This window comes from Vipera berus, assembly GCF_964194415.1.
Source record: "Vipera berus genome assembly, chromosome: 1".
NCBI lineage: Eukaryota > Metazoa > Chordata > Lepidosauria > Squamata > Viperidae > Vipera > Vipera berus.
Genome location: NC_138202.1, coordinates 69,344,410 through 69,369,444, shown reverse-complemented (window position 1 = coordinate 69,369,444; position 25,035 = coordinate 69,344,410). Strand labels below are relative to the sequence as shown.

The window sequence follows — 25,035 nt, the reverse complement described above, 5'->3', positions numbered from 1 at the left end:
TGGCGCTCAGCCTTTCTTATGGTCCAACTTTCACTGCCATACATTGCAACTGGGAAGACCATAGCCTTGACTATACGCACTTTTGTTGACAGGGTGATGTCTCTGCTTTTTAGTGTGCTGTCTAGATTTGTCATGGCTTTCCTCCCCAGGAGCAAGCGTCTTTTAATTTCTTGGCTACAGTCCCCATCTGCAGTGATCTTGGAGCCCAGGAAAATAAAATCTGTCACTACCTCCATTTCTTCCCCATCTATTTGCCAGGAATTGAGAGGGCCAGATGCCATGATCTTGGTTTTCTTAATGTTAAGTTTCAACCCAAGTTTTGCACTCTCCTTCTTCACCCGCAACAAGAGGCTCTTTAGTTCTTCTTCACTTTCTGCCATTAGAGTGGTATCATCTGCGTATCTTAGGTTGTTGATATTTCGTCCGGCAATCTTAATTCCAACTTTTGATTCATCTAGCCCTGCCTTTCTCATGATGTGCTCTGCATATAAGTTAAATAGGCAGGGCGACAGTATACAGCCTTGCCGGACTCCTTTCCCAATTTTGAACCAATCAGTGGTTCCGTGTCCAGTTCTCACTGTTGCTTCTTGACCCGCATATAGGTTTCTCAAGAGACAAATAAGATGGTCTGGTACTCCCATCTCTTTAAGAACTTGCCACAGTTTGTTATGATCCACACAATCAAAGGCTTTAGCATAGTCAATGAAGCAGAAGTAGATGTTTTTCTGGAACTCCCTAGCTTTCTCCATGATCCAGCGTATGTTGGCAATTTGATCTCTAGTTCCTCTAAAACTTCTAAAATATGGCCCTTTTAATACTGAAATGGCAATTATGCTTCTGTGCTCTACAAACAGAAAAAGTTACTTTTGGTAAATTATTTCCATATAAAATATTAATTGCTCAGCAAAATAAAGCCTGAATTGGTTTCCTTTCTGCGATACTGTTTTACCAATCCCTTACAGTTTATCATATCATTGTTTTCTTTTTGTACGTAATGGGAGGATGATTCTCACAATTTTTATGGGGATTCTATAGCCCAACACATCTGAAGTGCACCAGCTAAAAGAAAGCTAGAGTTCATTAATTCAAAATATCTTTACCCCATATAAAAATGCATTTATGTTTTGTGAAGCAGAATCTCTCTGTGCCAGATGTATACCTAGTATAACTATTCTCATTTGTATTTCTTCTTTCTAAGAACTTCTTAGAAGAATTAATGTGTCAAATTGCTAAATAGAATCCACCCAAAAATAAAACAGTGCACCAATTAAAATGTAGCAGATAATTTACTTCAAAATTGTTATAAAAGTAAGAGCACTATTGCATGGATATACCTAATAATAATAATAATGATGATAATAATAACAACAATAATAATGAACTGCAAAATCCATAACAAGATGAATTATCCCCAGGAGCAGTTTTTGCAAATAATATCAGAAAGTTTTCATCCATGAAAAACATTTTGAATATGAATCAATTAAATTATACAAACAGTACTTAATGTGTCACATTTGAGGTTCTGTCTATTTCAAAAGCAATCAATTTTAAAAAAGCATGCTAATTGTTCAAAGTATTATTTTTCAGTTTTTCATCTGCATCTCTGAAGCTGCGCTTTCATTTGATACGAAGTTCCCAGTTATTTCCAATGTTTAAGGAAAGTTTTTGAAGAGTCAGCACAGAATTTCTGGTATCATAGGTGAAAGGCACTGTCTTATCTTCTTTTCCATCTGAATTGCAATTAAAGAAATAGACATAAACATTTATTTAAAGTAACGTGTACATTAATGTTGTTGTATATCTGCTCAAAACAAAATCGTAATCAAGTCTTCTGTTCTGGAGCAAACGCTTCCAGAGTGAGCACTTGTTAAGACTATCTTCTGTTCTCCACTTTAGAAGAATGTTCTTGTAGGCTTTTGAGATATGTTGGTCAGATATGAGCAAGTTCAGGACTTATCAATATCCAAGCACTCCATCCAACCTGCTCCACAAAGCAACTCAAATGTCCACTTCTAATGAATGAAGAAAAGCAGCTGAGCTGCTCCAACAGCAAAAGTAGTAGTACAAGCAGTAATGGCACTTCGTGTTATATTAATATGTCATTGCTGCTATATGAACTGCATTTGCTCCAGTTGACTTCTGGAAGCATCTCAAGGTGTTGGTCATTACCTATCAATTAAATGTTGTCATCTTGTTTTTAGGAAACAACCTTGTTGAATGGAACTTATTAAAGAAATTTTTTTTATAGAAAAGCAAATGTACATTACTCTGTGTAGAAGTTCCATTTAATTCAGGGATTGTCATCTAGTGACACCCATGAAGTAGCTGCCCCTTGGAATATCAAATCACACAAGATTTAGTTGTCCTCAACTCTGCTCACTTTTAGAAAGCCTTGAAGGACTAGCTTCAGTGAGCCCACAGTGTTGATGAATTGTGTCTTTGGCAGCCACTTTGTATTTTAGGTGAGGGTGAAATTTATATTTGTATTGTTTCTGTATTATATATTTTTTTAAAAAAAAATGTCAGCCACTCAGAATCATATTTAAGAGAAGGGTGGCCATATAAAACAATTAAAATAAATAGATCCAGTTTCTTCCAATGAGAGAAATGCAATGCTTCAAATGCCCTGGAGAGTCTAGTGTGGAAGCAAAGAAATCAATAAGCTGGAAATTGAATTATTTCTGTCTCTTACCAAACATAGTTGCTGTCACAACAGAGGGCTCCTTTTTTATTCCCAAAATCAGTATCTGCTGAACTATACATTTTGTCTGGAATAGCCCTTCTTCACCAGCACATCTGAGAAAACAAAGACGGTGTTTGTGATTTGTGCTTAGATTGTAAGCCGCCGTGAGTCTTCAGAGAAGGGCAGGATATAAATGGGATTTTTTAAAAAAGCCTGCTTTTTCTGGCAATCAACCAAAGCTCCAGAGGGTAGGAGAAGAAACGATGGTTGCAAACTGGTCAAAGAGAGAAGCAACCTGGAAATAAGGAGAAACTTCCTGACAGTGAGTACAATTAACCAGTGGAACAGCTTGGCTCCAGAAATTGTGGGCGTTCCATCACTGGAGATTTTCAAGAAGAGGCTAGATAGTCCCTTGTCTGAGATGATATAAGTCCTCCTGCTTGAGCAGGGGGCTGGACTAGAAGACCTCCAAGGTCCCTTCCAGCTCTATTCTATTCTATCTTCTATAGGGAATACAGTACCTTCTCTTCTAAAGACTGGCAGGAAAAAAATTGAGAACGTTTGTTAGTTTATCAAATTTTTTTAGACATGGTGTTGAAGATGCTGCTTTGGAGTGCCCAGAGAGAATCTCCAACATGGTGCATAAACTCATATTTTATATTCTTGGGAGGGAGAAGAAACAGATACAAGTATCTCCCTGAAAGAGAGCCTGGCTGGAAGACAAGATGAAGGAAATCTTTCGGATCTACAGGCTGGATTCATACACCATAGTCAGAATGGTTTGTGTGATTTGCAGTGAGTGTGATGTGTATACCAGACAATTACAGGTAGTCCTCAACTTACAACAGTTCATTTAATGACCAAAGTTACAACAGCACTAGAAAAAGTGACTTCTGACTGTTTTTCGCACTTACCACCATTGCAGCATAACTCCCTCCTCTTCTCCCCCCTCCCCTATAATGGAAGGTCCGGGTTATAACCACTGTGGGAGAGTGGTTAAGATTTTACATCTGCTGCCTCCCAGAGGTGAGAGCTCTGGGTGGTATTGCTCCCCCGGTTTTATGTACCAGGCTGCTCCCCGGCCTTGACCGCCGTGAGAGGGGGGGATTCGATCTGTTCCGGGGTTTCCCAGCTCTAGTGGCAGTGGAGCTGGTCTGGCTCTCTGGTCATTTGCCTTCGACTTATTTATTTTGAGATCCTCCCATATCGATCTGGTCTGCCTTGCTGTCTTTTTTGTCGGACTTGTTTAATGATCATGCGTCTGACTTATTCTAGCACGGTCTTACACGCCCTCAGGGGGCCCCCCCATCCTGGGAGCGACCCGCCTTACTCTTTACACCTCCTCTTGATGAAGGGCCCGATTGTTGGGACCCTGAGAGATGGTTGGGCACGGGTAGGGGCCTCCGATATAAGCCAACTAAGAGGCCCCTGGTTAGTTTTTTGGTTAAATTTTTTAGGAGGTTAGGGAGGGGGGTGGGAACTTCTTTTGGTTGTTCGGATATGGGGGGCAGTCCAGCAACCGTTGTTCAGGCCAGGGCCGGGATTGATCGCGGAGGGGAGGAGCGGAGGTCGGTTGCCCCCGGGGCTCCAGGGCAAGACGTGGGATTGCCCATTCCCACGACGTTAGGGAATGGCAGCAGGTGTAGGAACAGAGGGCCGTATCGATCTCAGGGAAGGCCTCTCCGCTACTTGCAAGCGGTGAGGCGCTCCGACCCTCTTGTTCTGCCCCGAGGTCCCGGGAGTGAGGATGTGCAGCCTCCTGAGCTCCGGCTGGTGTACTTGAATGCCAGGTCTGTCGTCAATAAAGCTCCTCTCGTCCGTGACTTGGTCGAGTGTGAGCTGGCGGACCTGGGTTGCATCACGGAGACTTGGTTGGGCCCAGAGGGCGGTATTCCTCTGGCTGATCTTTGCCCACCAGGTTTCCGGGTGCTACACCGGCCTCGGGCTCAGGGTAGGGGTGGGGGAGTGGCCGTTGTTATGAGGGAGACCTTGTGTCCGCGGGAGGCCACCGTTCCGCAGATAGTCGGGTGTGAGTCTCTCTTTTTGAGATGCGGCCCTGGTGCGCAGTTGGGCTTGCTGCTGGTGTACCTTTCGCCTAGTCACGCAGCAGCAGCCCTGCCTGAGCTTCTCGATGTCCTCTCTGGGTTGGTGGTTGAGTTCCCGAAACTTATAGTTTTGGGGGACTTCAATCTACCATCTCTGGGAGGATCATCTGAGTTGGCTCGGGAGTTCATGGCTTCCATGACGGCCATGGACCTGACGCAAGTATTTTCAGGACCGACTCATGAGGGAGGCCACACCCTTGACCTAGTTTTCCTATCTGGTCGGTGGTTAGATGATCTTGGTGGGGGCTCCCCAATTATTATGCCCCTGTCATGGACCGATCATCATCTCCTGCGGCTGGTCTTCCGTTTTGCTACCCCCCGCCGTGGGTGTGTGGAACCAGTTAGATGGTACCGCCCCAGACGCTTAATGGATCCCGAGAGGTTCCAGGCAGCGCTGGGGTCCCCACCTGCCTCCCCCACTCACAGCTCGGCAGATGCCTTAGTGGAAGCCTGGGAAAGGGCAGCCACTGAGGCTCTTGACCGAGTTGTACCCTTGCGGCCCCTGACCCGATGCAGATCCCGTCGAGCTCCATGGTTCTCCGCGGAGCTCCGGGAGATGAAGCGTTGGAGACGGGGCCTAGAGAGCGGTTGGAGGTCCAGCCGATCCGAATCCGACCGATTGCGACTAAGAACCTATATTAGGTCTTATCTCGCTGTGATAAGGGTGGCGAGGTCTAATCACTTTGCTACCCTTATCGCGTCCGCAGATAATCGCCCGGCCGCCCTGTTTAGGGTGACTCGCTCCCTCCTTAATCAAGAGGTGAGGGAGGAACACTTGCAGGGTCGTGCCGAGGAGTTTAACCATTATCTGTCGGACAAAATCGCTCGGATTCGGACCGGTCTGGACTCTGACTAGGCAGAGTCTGACGATCAGGACACGGGCGGTCTTGTCGATATCACCTGGGAGGAGTTTGATTCTGTGACTCCGGAGGAAGTGGACAGGATTATGGGGAGGCTGAGCTCCACCACATGTTTATTGGACCCGTGCCCTTCCTGGCTGGTTTATGCAGCCCGGGAGAGGACACGCAGCTGGTTCCAAGCAGTTATATCAGCTTCTTTGAGTGAGGGTAGCTTCCCTGCCGTCTTGAAAGAGGCGGTGGTGAGGCCTCTCCTCAAGAAGCCTGCCTTGGACCCAGCTGTATTGAACAACTTTTGTCCGGTCTCCAACCTTCGCTTTCTTGCGAGGGTTGTTGAGAGTGTGGTGGCGCATCAGCTCCCTTTGTTCCTGGATGAAGCGGATTATCTAGACCCGTACCAATCGGGTTTCAGGCCCGGGCACAGCACGGTGACGGCATTGGTCGCGCTGGTGAATGATCTCTGGAGGGCTCGGGACAGGGGTCATTCCTCTGTTGTAGTCCTATTAGACCTCTCAGCGGCTTTCGATACCATCGACCATGGTATCCTGCTGCGGCGTCTCAGGGGATTGGGAGTGGGAGGCATGGTCTTACAGTGGTTCTCCTCCTATCTCCAGGGACGCTCGCAGTCGGTGTTGACAGGAGGGCAGAGGTCGACCGCGAGGTCTCTCGTTTGTGGAGTTCCTCAGGGGTCGGTCCTCTCGCCTCTCCTGTTCAACATCTACATGAAACCGCTGGGTGAGATCATTCGTGGCTTTGGAGTTGGGTATCATCAGTATGCTGATGATACCCAGCTTTTTCTTTCGACCCCAAACCACCCCAGTGATGCCCTCAACGTGATGTCCCGTTGCCTGGAGGCGGTTCGGGTCTGGATGGGGAGGAACAGACTTCAACTCAACCCCGACAAGACCGAGTGGCTTTGCATACCTTCATCCCGGGTCTATTCGGATATTCCATCTCTTTCTATGGGGGGTGAATTATTACCTCCCGTAGATAGGGCTCGCAACTTGGGAGTCCTCCTAGATTCACGGCTCACCTTGGAAGATCACATTATGGCTGTGACTAGGGGGGCTTTCGCCCAGGTTCACCTGGTGCGCCAGTTGCGGCCCTATCTAAGCCGGGATGATTTATGCACGGTCACTCACGCGCTCGTGACCTCTCGTCTAGACTACTGCAACGCTCTCTACATGGGGCTTCCCTTGAGGACCACCCGGAGGCTCCAACTGGTACAGAATGCAGCCGCGAGAGTTGTGTTGGGAGTCTCCCGATACTCCCATGTCACACCTCTGCTCCGTGAGCTGCATTGGTTACCAGTTGTCTTCCGGGTGAGATTCAAGGTACTAGTAATGGTGTTTAAAGCCCTACATGGCAGGGGTCCGGAGTACCTTAGGGAACACCTGCTGCCGGCGTCTACTTCCCTCTGCCCTGTGCGTTCCCACAGAGAGGGCCTCCTCAGGGTGCCACCGGTCAGAGAATGTCGACTGGTGGCCCCCAGGGGGAGATCCTTCTCTGTGGGCGCCCCGGAGCTATGGAACCAGTTACCGGTTGAGCTCCGGACGGCGCCCGATCTTCGCTCCTTTCGCCGCGATCTGAAAACATACTTGTTCGAGCAAGCCGGCCTGGCCTGAGGGCGGATTGGTGGGGTTTTTATTATTTTTATTGGGGTTTTTAGTATGTATTAACTGTATTTTTTAATTGGGCATGTATTTAATTACCTTTTATCTTTTGTAATTTCTGTGTTTTATTCTTGCCCTGTACACCGCCCTGAGTCCTTCGGGAGAAGGGCGGTATAGAAATATTAATAAATTAAATTAAATTAAATCCCCATCATCACATGATCAAATTTCAGATGCTTGGCAATGCACTCATATTTATGACGGTTGCAGTATCCTGGGATCATGTGATCACATTTTGCGACCTTCTGACAAGCACAGTCAATTGGGAAGCCAGATTCACAAAACAATCGTGTTACTAACTTAACAACTACAATGATTCACTTAATAACTGTGGCAAGAAAAGTTGTAAAATGGGGCAAAATTCACTTAACAAATACAGTATCTCATTTAGTAACAAAGATTTTGGACTAAATTGTGGTTGTAAGTCAAGGTCTACTTGTATGACATAGAAAACCAATTATAGTAAACAAATCATGATACAAAATAGTGAAAGAGGTAAACCTAACCATACAGGGCATTGTTTGAGACTAAATTAGTTTTCCCCAGTCAGTCAGACAGCCACTTGTCTGAAATGGTATAGGTTCTCCTGCTTGAGCATGGGGCTGGACTAGAAGACCTCCAAGGTCCCTTCCAGCTCTATTCTATTCTAAAGTTGTGTATACTTTTTTCCTTGCTGCTGAAAAAGAGACAAAATGTTAGAGTGGTCTTGTAAAAAGAAGGCTTCTTTAGGCACTCTGTCTCTGCCTCTATTTTAATTCCATTCTCTCCTGGTTCCATAGAGGATAGAGGAATTTCTCCAGCTCCAGTTGTGGTGATACCAAACCTGACCAGCCCACAATGGTTGAATTTTGAAGCTTTGTTTTTACGAAATGGCGAAAAATATGATATGGTAACCCCTCATCCTCCTTTGTGACAGCAAGAAGGGCTTTGACAATAATCATTTCCTACTGAATGGCCTAGTCCAGGGGTAGGCAACCTCGGCTCTTTTATGACTCATGGACTTCAACTCCCAGAATTCCTGAGTCAGCATAGCTGACTCAGGAATTCTGGGAGTTGAAGTCCATGAGTCATAAAAGAGCCGAGGTTGCCTACCCCTGGCCTAGTCCATTGAATGCCAGTGCAGAGAAAGAGGAAATTACCAGATAAGTGACTGACTTTGTCACATACAGTATGTCATGTGAACAGAAGTGAAAGTCATGTTTATAATTCAAAGTTTCGCTGAGTTTCAAAAAGTACTAATTGGTTCCAGACAAATATATACCTTTAGTTACCTGCTCAGATTATAGTTGAACGAAGTCATTGGCACACATTTTTTAGGACAAGGAACTGAAAGTTGCAGTTGGTTGGTCTTTATAAGTTGAAGTGTGAAACTGATGAGCAATGCAAACGTAAAAGCCTATGATAATCAATACTTTCTGATTCTTCCTTCCATATTTAGGGTATATTTTACCTGGAGGAGAGGACATTCTCATGGAAGCTGAACTTTCTGAGCAGGAACTGTTTCTCATGGAGATAATGAAATGAGTGGCCATCATCCAGGTATAGTTTACCTGTTGCACATCCCTATACATCAGGCAAAACACAGAATTATTTTACAATCAAATTCACTATCATTTGGATGTTTGCCCAGCTGCAAATCTGGGTAAGACATGCAAGCAAACAAGCAAACTCATTTACAAACACAGATAGACATTGCTTTGCTTTACTTTCCTATAGTGTTAGATGGAAAGCAAGTAATTGCTAATTAGAGAAATGAAAACCAAAATCATACTGGCATTAAAATGGAGAGTGAGAAATCAGTGAAAATGAAAAATGACATTATTCGTTTTAAATAACTTTATATACATTTAAAATTAACTATAAATAAATGTGTGTACAAAAATAGTTTTAGAGAACCTTATAATCTAGTGCAGCATGCAGTTCATATGGAACATCTACCATCCATTCTGTGGATTTTCCTACAGAAATCTTCAAAGGTATAATAGTCCCACCACGTTGAAATATAGGAATCTGCAAAAAGAAAATAAGTAGTAGCTGGATTCACACATTGCACTAAGATAATGTTTTTTTTAACCATAGCTTATTAAATTAACCATAATTAGATGTGTTCTCACAAGACTCTAAGCCATAAATCAAATCACAATGTTTCAGTTCATAAAACTTACAAAGCCAAAGCAGTACAAACTATGGCTTAAAACAGGCATGTCAAACTCGCGACGTCACGTGACGTCGTGTGACATATCACAACTTTTTCCCCATTGCCGGCAATGGGGTGGGCGCGGTTTCAGTATGATGCATCCGGTCCACAGGCTGGCAGTTTGACATGCCTGGCTTAAAATATTGTATGAACCCAGCTAATAAATAAGTACAATAAAGTACTTTTGGACAAAGGAAACAGACAATGAAATACTTTTTTGTAGCTAGCTCCTGCTTAGCATGTAGTATTCGATTCAGAACATCAAGCCCTATTTTTCTTAGGTACTTAGTCAGGGCTAACAATACATTTGTATTAGCAAGAGCAAATGGGGTCATAAAATATTAAACTGGTAGAAATAATATCTACTGGGAGCCTAACTAATTCTGTCAAATTTCATATATTCCAGAAAAGTCTGTGTTTATTTTATATTATTTATCACTATATTCAATTCAATGTTAACATAATTAAAATGATCTTGAAAAATTAATATTTGAAGAGATACTTTTCAACCATTTATACATATTGGTGAATAAACTATATTTCCACTGTCTAGTTTGAAACATTACCAGTGTCGATATTTTTAGTGCTTGAAAGACAACACAATCTTAATTCTGTATTTTGCTTCCGCAACATGTCCTTTCTATTTGTGGAACACAAAATCCTGTATATTGTATACACACACTGTATTACTCAGAAATAAGGTATTATTAGGAGATAACAGTTTTGGTAGTTACAAATTTTAAATTTAAATCCTTACAAATTCTACATTTAAATCAACAGAGTTCACTAAGCTAGAATTATCCTATTCTCATAACAGAACTCCAGTTTTACTTACATTAAAATGAAGATAAAGCTTTTTTAAAAATGTTAAAGGAAATACATACATTGTTCAATGTTACTGGGATCTTCAAGATGCCATGACCTTCCACACGCCTAAATTTTCGGAAGTCATACCAAATCTGTCAAACAATAAAAAGGAAAACAAATGAGTAGGAATTAGATTTTAGATACAGAAATCCCACATGAACCCTAACAGAAAATCAAATCAATAAATAATTTATAAATCCCAACCAACACAGTAATAGCAAACAACATACAAAATAGCAGTAAGTTGAGAGCAGTAAGTTTTCACTAACTATAATCAAGCCACCATTTTAAATTTTTCTCAAAAACTGATACATATTTATTCAACTCAAAACTCCCACTCAACAATTTAACCAATTGGTCAGAAACAGGAATCCAGAAAGCAAGAATGCTACTTTCCCCAACCCTTCCCTGAAGTAGCAGCAGATTATCCTAGTTTAGAGTTGGCTAGTAGGGTAAGAGGACTCTCTAGAAAAAGAGTTTGAACAGCAAGGCATTATAATGATTGCTATACTTAATACCTTATTCAAGTATCAAGTAAAGAGGAGGAAATAGAGGAGGAAAACATATTATTGCTGTTGTCTGGTTGAGCTCCCAGAGATTTTGAAAGTTGAAATTCAGCAATGTCTGGAGGGCAAAAAATTGCCTATCCTGAAAAGTAACCATGAAAAAGAATCTGAACTTTTCTCTTGCTGTCTCTTTTAATAGGTGTTTAAGAGGTATTTCCTGGAATGAGCAGGTTCAAGCTCTAAATAGCTTTAAAGAATCAAAGCCTTATCTTAAATTGGGCATTTGTCAAAAGCATTTCCAATTCAATACTGATGGTGGGTATAAGGCATTATAATGATTGCTATAGTTAATACCTTATTCAAGTATCAAGTAAAGCATTGTCTGAGGAATCACACTTCTCTATCTAGATCTCCGAGAATATTCCAGAAAAAATATGGTTCCATAAATAATTAAGTTAATATATTATCTAGAAATTTTTCAAATTCATACACTGCCCATCTCACTATCTATTGGGCAGTTTACAGATTAGAAATGTATAAAAATAATTAATAAGACAGAATTAAAAACAGAGTTAACAACAAAGATAAAAAAGGCAGAGGGAGTGCCCTCAAGCCACCAACCATCCCAGGATTGGATACCACTCTTGGATCTCCATGTTAGTTGGCAAAGAGGTCTTAAGGCTATTCCAGAAGGCCAGAAAAATGGATGCCCACTTCACCTCTGGGGATAAGATGTTCCATAAGGTGGGAGCAATGACTAATATATTCATTAGTACCCGGACCAAAGTTGGTTTACTAGGCATTTCTGTAAAGAAAATTAAATTAGCAGTGTACAAATAGCACCCTGCACTCTTATTTTAGCGAAGATTTTGTTTATATAATTTTTTTCATTAGTATCAGTGTATGCGTTCCGTGCGCCTTTGGCGTCTAGTTATGCCGGCCACATGACCACAGAGACGTCCTCGGACAAGCGCTGGCTCTTCGGCTTTGAAACGGAGATGAGCACTGGCCCCTAGAGTCAGAAACGACTAGCACGCATGTGTGGGGGAACCTTTACCTTTATATGTGTATATGTAAAGTGTATGTCAGCATGTGATGTGTGTGTGTGTTTGTATATGTGTGTGTTTGTGGGGAGGGAAATTCATTCCATTTCTCTTACCTCTTTTGTGCCTGGCAGAAAGACACTGATTGTACTGATTTTTGGAGCAGTGACTGGATGCACCAGCAAGGCACTTCCTAAATTAAAAACATACAAAAATGCACCTGTTTCACTTTTCATCTCCTATAATTAGCACAATTTTAAATAATTGTTTGTAAGTATGATCTAGGAAGATTTTTATGCTCAGGTCTGTATCCATCATTGAACATCTTGTGCTCCTTAATTAACCCTGCCACCCAAGGAGACTGGTTGTAATTACCGCAGGAAAAAAACAACCACCTGACATCTGTAATATACAATATAAATGTGCTGAAGTAGCAATACCTCAGCCAACTCAGAGGAGCCTTAATCAATACAATGATATGCATCTCCACCAATTCTTATGGAATTGAGTATATAAATTGGAATAATAACAATAATTTACCAAGCATGTACTCATCTTCAATGCCAAAAGTTTCTAATTCCTTTGGAAATTCTACCCAGAGAGGCCTATAAAAAACAAAGACATTTCACTATTCATACAAATGCTAAGGAGCATAATTTTCTCTCCTATACTGCATCTATTTATAGTTTCTTAAGTTCATGCTTTGGATGTGGGCATTAAAGTTGCTATTTTAACTATTTAAAATATCTTGATGTGTGTGAGTGTGTGTGTAATCACTGCTATACCATGTGAGCTTTATAATTATAATTACAAAATTATAATACAAAAGTGCTACAAAGAGAAACTTATTAAAAGCCTCAGAAAGAATAGTAAATGGTAGTTTATTAACTGATTTGGTCCTATCCACTCCCCTGACTGGCTCAACCAATTTTTTAGAATTTGGTCCCTGGTATGCCAATCAAAGACCAAGGAAAGCCAACCCCCACAAAGCTAATTTACAATAGTCCCAAAAGCACTAAATGGAAAGCTGGTTTAAAAATCTTTTGTTACTACTTTCTGTAACAAAACTCTGGAAAGCTGTATATATAGAGAGTAAGAAAGATGACCTTGATGGATATATTCAAACTCTGTTGCCAAAGCAACAAGGGATAAAACATCCAGAACATCCAGAACACACTCAAAAGCAACTCAGATACCATCCTAACTATAAGTCAGAAGAAGTAGTACAACACAATCAGACTTGCAAGATTGAAATCAACCCTACTAAATAGACCAGACCAAGAAATCACCACCATAGATAAGCACTAAAACTACCTTTATTGAGATTATCTATAATAATAAGATCTTGAAAGTTTGATTGGGAATTGTATTTCATACCTCATTTAATTCTAGAGAATGCAAAGAGTTTCAAGGTAACCCTTCCATTGGCCTGTTTTTTACTAGCTCATGATACACAGATGGTGTCCTAAGAGATCACAGCTAAAGTAGTGAACTAGCATCTGTGCTAGGCATGCATTTCAATACATATTTCATTAACATTTCTATGTGGTGTCTAACCATACACTCTATATTTGTTACAAATAGTTTAGCATAAAGCAGAAATTAAATCTTTTCAATGACCAGCTTACCTCATAACTGGTTCAGCCATGCTGTACGCTTGATAGAACAGCGTATAAAGGTAAGGAAGCAGGGAATAGCGCTCCTTAATAGCTTCCCTGATGATCTTTGTGTTCTTCTTCCCAAATAGCCAGGGTTCACGACGCTTGGTGTTCCTACTGGCATGGCCTCTGAAGAAAGGCTGCAAAGCCCCAGCCTGATACCATCGAACCAGTAGTTCTGGTTCTGGATTTCCAATAAATCCACCGACATCCGCTGGACATCAAAAAAATATTGTTTGCCAGAAATTGGTGAGAAATTCAAATTTCTTGGATTGTCCACCTTTATTAATAGAGTCATAGGCCATTCCTAAGACCAATCAGACTAATTTTCAGTTTCAAAGCTGAAGAGCCAGAGCTTGTCCGAGGACATCTCCGTGGTCATGGGGCCGGCATGACTAGATGCCAAAGGCGCACGGAACGCTGTTACCTTCCCACCATAGTGGTCTCTATTTTTCTACTTGCATTTTTACGTGCTTTCGAACTGCTAGGTTGGCAGAAGCTGGGACGAGTAACAGGCGCTCACTCTGTTATGCGGCACTCGGGATTTGACCCGCCAAACTGCCGACCTTCTGATCGACAAGCTCAGCATCCTAACCTACTGAGTCACCGCGTCCCTTTTTAAAAATATATATATATGAAAAAAATATGATTTTTTTATATATATTGCTCAAAAAAATAAAGGGAACACAAGATAAGACATCCTACTATTAAATACAGTACATTGTGTTGTTTAAGTGTTCCCTTTATTTTTTTGAGCAGTAAATATATATGAATCCACTAATTAGAAATCAGACTGTAGAATGTTAACTGAGATGCATGTTTGGAAGGCTGATAGTTCTTGATTCAGCCTCTAATAAATGTAAAAAAAAAGCTGGGATACACTTTTTCAGAGCTGCTGGTACTCAGCCTGAATAAAATTCAGGTCAACAAGTGGTCTGATTTGTTGTAACATGGTTCTTAGGCTCCTAATGAATGGATCCCAGCTCATGATATGAATAGCTTCCCTATAAAAGCCCACTTGGTACTGATATTGCAAGCCTTTCTTACCTAAGCACTGCAGCAGGTTAAATATAATTTTGTATTATTAAAGTGAATTATTCTTGATTGTGCACCGCATGGATAAATGTTTTAATTAAAAGCAAACAAATTTGAAGTGTCTTGAGTCTGTTTAAGACTTCAGAAGTTACTCTTACTATTTTTTATTTTGTCTTAATGGAACATAATATACTTTCTGCAAGAGGAAAGGAAGCTCAGTTAAATGGAAATGAGAAAGAAATATATATATCTTACCTCCACAGAAAGAAATTCCCGCAATGCTGATTGTCAGCAACATTGGAATGGAGATTTTCAAGTAACTCCAATCTGCTGTGTTGTCTCCAGTCCACACTGCACCTGAAGATATCATGGCAAAATCTTAACCTTATCTGTATTTAGATATAAGGCCAATTGAATTGAATGAGCTTTGCTTCCAAATATATATCATACTTTATATCACTACAAATATAAGTTGCTGGCCTTACAAAGTTAATGACTCACTGGAAATTGTGTATTGCCAGGAAAAGTGTGTATTGCCATGAATGAACCCAATTGCAAAATCCTAAGTTACTTACAATACTGTTTCTGATTTAAGAAGAGCACTATTCCATAGATCTTTATGGTTTGATTTTTAACACATACTGTATTCCATGTAATGTGTTATGAATTCACATATGTCTTTAAGGCTGTAACTATTTTTTGGAATATAATTAAGCAGAGGCATCTTTGTGTGCCTAATGACAAAAACAGTGCCGTGCCAATATGACACAAATTCCACCTCTTTTGTATGTGTGACACAGCACAAATAAGATGAAATAATGGAACTTACACTTCTTAAGGTCCTGTAGATGCCTCTATAACTAAGTGATTTTCACTGTCTTAAAAATTTGGCCATCCTAAAAGTTTGGAATTTACTGCCCATTGTTTTTTTTTATAATTTTCATTATTTACTTCTTCTTTATTTAAATCATGTATTTATTCAATTTATATATACCCATTGTCACCTGGAGATGACTCTAGGCTGCTTATAATAATTAAGGTCCAGAATAGTTAATATTTTTATTGAAAAAAATCATTTGCCATGTAAAAAGAGGATAAAGTACAACAGCAAAGCCTTTGTTGTACTCTTCATATGTCAACATATCAGGTGCTTTGCTTGTCTTCACATTTCAAATTCAACATCTTACAAATGTCTCACATAGCATGACTATCACGACTGTGGGAACAGAGAGAGCATGATTTGTTTATCATTGCATTTTATTAAAAAAGGTGATTTTATAAAATGAAGATTAGCAATACCCTTCAGAAATAAGCAAACAGAATGGTATGGATCTCGTTTGGACTCTAATTATCAAGCCAGCAGCTGAAATAAATCCATGTTTCAGTTTAACAGCCTAAATTGTTCTAAATCTGATTAACTATAGTTCCTTGGAGGTCATTCAGATTTAACTGTGGATCACAGTAGAATTAAAGGGAATATGTGCACAATTAAACACATATGCTTGCATCTCTTTTACTTTCAAGCATACAATTGTTCAAACCATTGAGTAACTTAGAAATGGTTAAATCCCAAAGCTCAGGCTGAATATGTCCTTTAAGCAAGTTGTATCTGGTTCCCGGTAGGCTTTCCAAATTAAAACTAAGCTAAATCCTATCTCCTATATTTCTGACATTCTTTTATTCCCAAGTAATAATAGTTTTTTTCTACCTCTGCCTCAGGAAGTTGAAAAAAAATTGAAAAGTTTGCTGAGCAGTAAAGTAGAATTTCTTTCAGTTTTTTTCTTCAAAGGAAGTCCAGCAGGCTGAGATCCTCATATTTCTATGTTTTCTTTCAAAACATCTGATCATCTGACACATTGGCAAATAACCAACCACGGTTTAAGAACCACTGGGTTAATGGTTGTATGGGAATCTGAACGACAGTGAGCATTGGCAAAGCATGCCTTTGTCTTTTGTGCAACTGGCTTTTAAAAGAGCAATACCAAATAAAAATGAGTCTTTCTCGACACTTACCATACTTCTGCGATCCGGCAAAGAAAGAGCGGGTAAGAACAAAGGGTCTTTCCAGCCCTCCACTTCGTTTCACCAGCCCTTCTGCAGTTGCCATTTGCTGAAAAAGTTATTATTACTACTATTGTTGTTATTATACTGTTATTATATTAGATATTCCATCTTTATTTTGAAGAACCCAGGGTGATTTATTTTCCTCACAACTGTCCCAGAGATGCTTTCTCAAATGGCAATTGGAGTTTCTTTGTTTATCCTTGAAATCATTTTCATTTCTCATCCAAGGAGCTTCTTCAATTCAGAACTGAAGAAGTTTCTTGGGTGAGAAGCAAAATATCTTCAAGTAAAAGCAAAGAAAGTCCAGTTGGTTTTTGAAAACGCACCTTTGGGACAACCGTGACATAGATGACTAAGTATCTCCATAGACATTTTCCTCACAACTGTGAGGTGGGTTGGGCTGAGGGAGGGTAACTGGCCCAAGGTCTCCTAGCTGGTTTTCAAACTCATACATAAGGGGGACTAGAACTCATGGTATCCTGTTTCTTATCCACCACTTTAATCACTATGCATCAAAGTAATGGTAAGCAAAACATTTTTAGCAAATGTAGCAATGGGATTGGAATTATACAGAAGTGAGGGCCAGGAATGATAAAATATAACAAAGTATATTGAAATAGGAAACACAGAAGTGATACATCTTAGGAACGGAAAGAAAGAAATGAATGATATTGATAATAATAATAATAATAATAATAATAATAATAATAATAATAATAATAATAATAATAATAATAAGAAGAAGAAGAAGAAGAAGAAGAAGAAGAAGAAGTTGGAAGGGACCTTGGAGGTCATCTAGTCCAACCCCCTGCTCAGGCAGGTAACCCTATACCATTTCAGACAAATGGCTGTCTAGTCTCTTCTTAAAAACTTCCAGTGATGGAGCATTCACAACTTCTGGAGGCAGGTTGTTCCACTGATTAATTGTTCTAACTGTCAGGAAATTTCTCCTTAGTTCTAGGTTGCTTCTCTCTTTGGTTAGTTTCCATCCGCTGCTTCTTGTCCTGCCTTCGGGTGCTTTGGAGAATAGCTTGACTCCCTCTTCTTTGTGGCAGCCCCTGAGATATTGGAACACTGCTATCATGTCACCCCTCGTCCTTATCTTCATTAAACGAGACGTACCCAATTCCAGCAACCGTTCCTTATGTGTTTTAGCCTCCAATCCCTTAATCATCTTTTTTGCTCTTCTCTGTGCTCTTTCTAGAGTAATGTACTTTTTTTGTAATGTTTTGGAACAAAAGATGATATTGGGCAATATACTTTACTGAAGTTGTTTTTAAGTAACATTAACGACTACAAAGATTTTAAAATAATGTATTATTGTACAAAGATTTTAAAACAAACTATTGTGATTATAATGGCACTGCTTTTTTACTAATAAATTTATAAACCACTTTGATTAAGACAACTATAGACAAAATGCAAGATCAGCAACCACAGGTAATGCAATAATAAGAACTACCAGTGTTCTAATTGTTAATTCAGTTCTAATTGTCCTACCTGGTAGAAGCCATAGAGATTGTGAACATCTCGATGTTCCCATTTGCCATAATGAATGGCGTCTTTTGACATGCTTTGTTCTATTCCTCTGAAGACTGAAGGCTCATTCATATCATTCCAGATAAAAACAATTTCAGAAGAACCCTGTAGGCCAACATTTAAGTTTCTTTAATGTATTAGTTAAGTACAAGAACTGTATCTAAATACTTGCACTAATTTATTTTGTTCACACTACTTTGAAAGGTTTACTTTTTACTTTTTCCTTGGCCTCCTTGACTGTCTGTTGTGCCTGAGATTCAACTGAGCAGAGAATGAGTGTCAGATATGAAGGCTTTCTTCCTGAGGGTTATTCAGAATGGGGATATCTCACATGCCTTCTCAATTGAAACAGATGTTAAACCAAATAAAGTATTTAAGATGGTACCTTCCTCTTATTTCCAGCTTTATCTGTAATGCAATTTGCATGAGCTAAAAGGTCTCTACACAGAGATGACTATGCAGAAGATGTCCTGCTTTAGTCTATCATTTTATACTCTGGATGGATTTTATTTATAATTACCAAAGTTATTTAGATTTTGTCTTTTTCCATATTTCCAAAATTAAGCACCCAAGGTTGTATAGAAACCACATTAATAGATAGTAATATTCTACGAATCCTGACTGTATTGTAAGGTTTTACACTTAGCCTCACAATTGCCCCAGCATTACTCAGGAATTTAAAAGAGCCAAAAGAAACTCCTGAGCCGAGGTTTCAGCAAGCAAACAACTTTTATTTTGATCAAAATAGAGTTGGGTGGCCACATCTCTCTTCGTGGCTGGTAGAGAGATGAAGGTAACAACCAGGAAAGATGTCTTCCACCTTTTATACCCCTTCAGAACAAAGAGATCTGGTCTTGGTACTAGGAACCAGAAGGTACAGAAAAATAATTCCTAGTTGATGACTCATACACAACAACCCAGGCTCCACCATAACTCCTTTCCCCCCCTTCCCTCACCATGCTCTTCATGTAAGCAATCCCCTGTACCTAAAGCATGAAACATTTGCTTTTATGTAACTAATTTCCCAATATAAAGCACCTACAAAGCTGCTTGCACATAAACAAAGATGATTACAAAGTATCACTACTAATATCAATATTACTAACATCAACCTTAAGCATAATAAAATCCCTTCAGTATCATTACAGAACACAAACCTTGTATGTTTTGAAGTCAAACTGATCTCCATACCATTGTCGGACTTCAGGATTGGTAAAATCCAGGTATGATGACAGACCTGCAGATGTTAGGATTGTATTATATTTGCAGGAAGAAAAAGCAAAACTGGTTTTTTCTTTGTGTCATATCCCATTACAATAATGTAAAATATTAATGTTCAAGCCAATGTACTGATACATGAGACAGACAGCTATTATTGTCATTTCTGGTACTGACAAATGTTAAGATACAAATAAGAAGAGAAGCAGAAATAGAGAGAAATCTGACAATTGTGAAGATAAGGATTTTATCAATTTATTTCAAATAGGTCAATTACAATTAATGAGAAAATCCATTTTGCTCTATCTCTTAGGTGCTTCTTCAAAGTTATTTGTAAAACAAAGAGAGTTTATTACCTGGCCAGCAGATGCCCTCAAAATCTTCACCATTACGATCTTTTACAAATAATCCTTTCGCTTTTGCTTGTGAGTATAGAGTATAAAGAGGATCAATCTTAATATGAGGGTCCACAATGACAACCAGCTGCCAACATGAGAGATAATAACATAGTAGCCTTATTGTTGACTGAATAATATGTTGCGGGAATGATTAGATTAGCCTTCCCTAAGCTGATATTCTCTTCTAGATGCTTTGGATTCGCAATTGCCAGAATTCCCAATCAAAGCAAATTAAAGCAGATGGGAAAAAACGTATGTAAGAAGCAAAAAAAAATCTCCCCAAGTTAGCTGGGGAAAAACAGAGAATGCTTTAGACCAGGGGTCAGCAACCTGAAACAGTGAAAGAGCCACTCGGAACCGGTTCCCTCACAAAAGGAAAAACTGGGAGCCGCAAAAAATGTGTGCGCGTGCACGTACATGCACGCATGCGCAGAACAGGGTTTGACTGAACAGTGGAGACAAGGCAGGATATGCACCTACCCTGCATATCTGAATTGATTGGTTGAACTTTTTTAGTCCCTTTTTTGGGGGGGGGGACTGCACATGGCAGAGGACTGGGAGCCGCAGGAGATGGCTGAAAGAGCCGCATGTGGCTCTGGTGCCGTGGGTTGCAGACCTGTGCTTTAGACTATTAAAGGGTATTTGCTAGCCTGATCGTTTTCTTCCATAAATGTATTTCTTTCCAAACAACAACATTTGTATTAAAATTTTCAAGGAAATGGGTGTTCTCAGCAGGCATCGATGAAAGCTGCATAGCTACATTACTTCCCCTCTGTTTTTCATGCATTACGTACCTTGCGTTTTTTCTTCATAAGTATCTGCTGCTGCATCTTCTCAGGATTGGGAAATCTCTTCTTGTCCCAAGTGAAGTACCGCTTGCCATCAGTATGCTCAATGTCTAGCCATATGACATCATAGGGGATGTCAAAGGTATCAAAACCTGCATCCACCTTTTGTACATCATCCTCATCTTCATAATTCCAGCGGCACTGATGGTATCCAAGAGAGAAGAGGGGAGGCAAAGCCTGAGTGCCTGTGAGGAAAAGAAAGGCGGGAAAAAAATGTGCTGCCATTCAAAATATAACTAAGAACATACGAAATGATAAATATTTCATTTTTAATCTTCCACTTAGTATAAACAATCAGGACAGGTTCCCATGCCACATACTGCATAGTTGGTAGATTAATTACTGGAAGGCTACAAGGGAGGGGACTAAAGGAAATTTCTTCATAAGCCAATACCTGTTAGCTGTCCGTACTGCTTAAAAATATCAAAAGGGCTGGGTCCCTTTAGGATGAACATGTCAATGATTCCGCTTTCTGACATCCAGCGCACATCAGTTTGAGGTACTACCCTCTGTTTGGACACGTGTGGAGTTTGAGAAGGTAAAACAAACATATACAAATACTTAGAAATAGTGTTAAATGTATTTATAAAAAATAATAGCGGTAGGATTAAAAAAAATCTAAAAAAAGGTTTTCCAGCATTAGTGATAACTTTCAGTGACCAAGATGGCTAGAGGAGTTGTCGAACTTGACATGAGATTTTCAGGTTGGTGGAAAATACTTTGTAATGTTATGAATACAATGCATATATACTTCCATGCAGAACATATTCCATCTCACCTTCATTGAAGCTTTTGTAGAAATCTCCACCAATGTTTCTGAGGAATTTAGCCAAAAGACTCCAACTGTCTGATCAAGCTTATGTGCTAGAAGTAAGGGCACTGAACCATAAATGCCCATTTTGCTGTGGATGGCATATCCGAAGACATCCAGATTATAAAGCCGGTAGACATCATCATCACTGGAACACAAAGACAAATGAACTGCTTTTAGAGAAATTATTTTAGGTCCTCCAGTGGGAGAACAGGACGTTGTAATGCAGCAACTGTCTTGTGGTACTATGGAATAAGTTGCCCATAGTAATAGTTTATACCAGTTTTCTTTCTCCTGATGTGATCCAGTTTTGTTGCAGTTCAATTAAAATAATGATTAATGTATAACGTGTCAGCCAGTTTTCTGAGTAAGATGATCATCTGTCCATTTACTCAACCCTTTGGATTTATAGCCTAACTTTCTATATCTCTGTTGAAGCAACCGTGCTGGCTTTCAGTATTCATCTATTGCAGGGGTGTCAAACTCAATTTCACTGAGGGCCGCATCAGCATTGCGGTTGCCCTCAGGGGGCTGGGTGGGCATGGCCAGGGTGGGCGTGGCCTACTGGGTGGGCATGGCTAGAGTGCATATGGCCTACTGGGTGGGCGTGGCCAGCTCTACATCGTTCGCATCAAGGGTGCCTATGGGGGCCTGGGGAGGAGTGGGACAGATCTGAGGGTCTCTGGCAGAAGGAGGGTCTCTGGGCCAGGGCCAAGGCAGTGGGGGCCATTCCCTCACTGTTTCCAGGATAGCTTCGTGGGCCACATGAAACCACTTCGCGGGCCGGATCCGGCCCCCGGGCCTTGTGTTTGACATGTCTGATCTATTGAGACCATTTTATGCAACATACCTATATTTCCTTCTCCTTGCTTGCTCACAGCATATCACTTGGTGTCAACCTGATTGTGAAGCTACTTGCAGCAGTGGGTACTCTTGTCCTTTGGAGCAACTCATTTAGCTAATCATGGCTGTGTAGCTCAGATTGGCTTCTCCACTTCACTTGGACCTTTCATGATCTTGGTGAAGGGGTCTTGCAATCCTCAATGTCATTGCCACGTACAGATTGCTCATGACTCACTCTAATTACCGAAGGCGTCTGTGAGCAAAACTAGCATCTAGTAGTGCAATCAAAAGGACCCTCCCTTAAGATTGTGAACGAATCCGAAGGGATGACCTTTTCTATGACCAGCGGAGATTTTCCAAAAAAGAACAATACCGCTTGCTGTGAGAAAGCCACCTGATGGCTTGTGAGGGTGTGATCTTTTGCAGTAGAAATGATGAACAATACCGATACACTGTGCAGACAACTTAACCCTAACAATAAATGTATTTATATTTTTTGTTAATTATAGCCCACCTGTCATTTTATGCATGCTTAAAATATCAAAAAAAATATCCCTAAACTGAATGTGTATAAAGAAAACATTCTTTATACATTATACAATAAACATTCTTTATTTTTCAACAGCAGATAAGCAAAACTGGATAACGACACTATGGAATAAGGAGGATCGCCTCTTCCTGTTAACATTTTGCTGTTTTATACGTTGTGTTTTGTAAATTGTTTTGAGATGCTTTTGTATGGAAGCAGGACAAGTCATATTAAATAATATCAGCTAGGGATTATACAAATTGATATCCTATGTATTTGGAGGTCAGCAAAAGGGTGTTCATGCTTTAAATAGCACATTATTTAATGAAGTTATCTGTCATCAACATCTCACGTCACTGCCTGGGTGAATGCTGTTCATACTCTGCTATTCTGCTGGTGTTAGATTATAGTTGGCTAGACATAGTCTTGTAACTCTGGCTGTCAGGGAGATCATAATTGTCCAGGTTTAATAATGACAATCCAAATATAATTGTGTTTATTCAGAAATAAATCCCACATTGTTCTGCGAGACTTGCTTCCTAGCAAATATACCTAGGATAACCATCTTGGCATTTTATATAGCTCCCTTTTTCTTGTATAAAATTTATACATGTCTAACCCTTTATAGGTTTTATAAAGGTATCTGTATATACAGGTAGTCCTCGATTTATGACAATTGAGCCCAAAATTTCCATTGCTAACCAACAGAGTTGAGTTTTGCTCCATGTAATGACTTTTCTTGTCACAGTTGTTAAGTGGATCCATGCAGCTGTTACGTTAGTAACATCGTTGTTACATGAATCTGTGTTCCCCATTGACTCTGCATGTCAGAAGGTTACAAAAGGTGATCACAGGAATCCTGGCCACTGCAACCGTTATAAAATCATGCCAGTTGCCAAGTGACTGAATTTTGATCATGTGACCATGGGGATACTGCAATGGTGGTAAGTGTGAAAAATGCTCATAAGTCACTTTTTCAGTAACTTTGAAAGGTCACCAAATGAATAATTTAGTCAAGGACTACCTGCATACATTTTGCTGAGCACTGAATCCTTCAGTGAATGTAAAGCAGAGCAGACTGAGCATGTCCTCAATTCTGTTTTTCTTGCAAGGGTTATTTGAAAGAAAATATTTATCTAGAATGTAACTCTTGGGAAAACATTGTAACAGCAAAAGAAAGCAAAGATCACCTTCAATAATTGACTGCTCTGAGGTTTTATGTTGAAGAAAACAGGAGAAGGTGAGCAAGAAGCAGGAAAAACAGAAGCTATGGGCATGGGAATCCTGAGTGATTAGGCTGAGTCTAAATGGCTCCAATAAATGAGGAAGGCGCTTAAAATCCAGAGAAGCGGGGGCTGATTGGAAACATTCATTTATTATTAGGTTTTAATCCCACCCTTTCACGAGAAGCTCAAGGTGGTATATACAGCACTCCCTTCTCCTCTTTTGCCATCTCCCCCAAACAACAAACCTAAGAGAGAGAGGTTAGGCAGAGAGCAGATGACCTTCAAAGTCCCATATAAGGAGAATACTCCTGGGTCTTCCCTGTCCTAATCCAACACCTTCACCATTGCTCCACACTGGCTTTTAGGAAAAGATCAGTTGAAGGGATTAGCAACGCTGTCCAGGGAAGCTATGTGATATTCTAGATCCGTAGTGGCGAACCTATGGCACGCGTGCCACAGGTGACACACAGAGCCCTCTCTGTGGGAACACGCGCCGTCGCCCCAGTCCTAGGCCTTCAGCTGGGTTTTATAAAACTTTTTCACTTTAGGCCTCCACCGCCTTGTGCAAAAAAAAAAAGGTTCAATCAATCAATTTCAACTTCTCATGGGAAAAAAAAATATCTTAAAAAGTTGGAATTGATTGATTGAACTTTTTAGTCCCACCCAGTCTGCCATTACCACCACAGCCATGCCCACCGAATGGGCCACACCCACCCAATTGGCCACACCTATCCAATTGGCCACACCCAGCCGGCACCCAACGATACATAAGTGGGTTTTGGGTTGCAGTTTGGACACTCGGTCTCTAAAAGGTTCGTCATCACTGTTCTAGATGTTAGCAGAGAGGCTGCTAAGCTACTTCCTCCTGTGAATGTGGAACACAATGTTGTGTTCCATTTCGTGTTATACTGTTAATATGGCATAGCTATGATATT

The 25,035-nt window shown here is 40.4% G+C and overlaps 1 protein-coding gene across 3 annotated transcripts in view; it reads right to left on the bottom strand.

Annotated features, from left to right (window-relative positions):
* Positions 1-804: 804 nt before the first annotated feature.
* The window catches only part of GANC (glucosidase alpha, neutral C), a 43,665-nt gene continuing 19,434 nt past the window's right edge, over positions 805-25,035 (bottom strand). For all 3 annotated transcript variants that reach the window (XM_081312595.1, XM_081312594.1, XM_081312596.1), the window contains 16 exons: positions 21,470-21,650; positions 21,086-21,200; positions 20,638-20,876; positions 19,802-19,928; positions 19,385-19,464; positions 18,189-18,332; positions 16,638-16,734; positions 14,880-14,981; positions 13,560-13,803; positions 12,472-12,536; positions 12,048-12,124; positions 10,400-10,474; positions 9,215-9,328; positions 8,769-8,881; positions 2,693-2,796; positions 805-1,730 (listed from right to left, as the gene is read on the bottom strand). In XM_081312595.1, the coding sequence (XP_081168721.1) occupies positions 1,618-1,730; positions 2,693-2,796; positions 8,769-8,881; positions 9,215-9,328; positions 10,400-10,474; positions 12,048-12,124; positions 12,472-12,536; positions 13,560-13,803; positions 14,880-14,981; positions 16,638-16,734; positions 18,189-18,332; positions 19,385-19,464; positions 19,802-19,928; positions 20,638-20,876; positions 21,086-21,200; positions 21,470-21,650 (1,990 nt within the window). In that variant the 3' untranslated portion in view covers positions 805-1,617. The remainder of the gene's footprint in view (positions 1,731-2,692; positions 2,797-8,768; positions 8,882-9,214; positions 9,329-10,399; positions 10,475-12,047; positions 12,125-12,471; positions 12,537-13,559; positions 13,804-14,879; positions 14,982-16,637; positions 16,735-18,188; positions 18,333-19,384; positions 19,465-19,801; positions 19,929-20,637; positions 20,877-21,085; positions 21,201-21,469; positions 21,651-25,035) is intronic.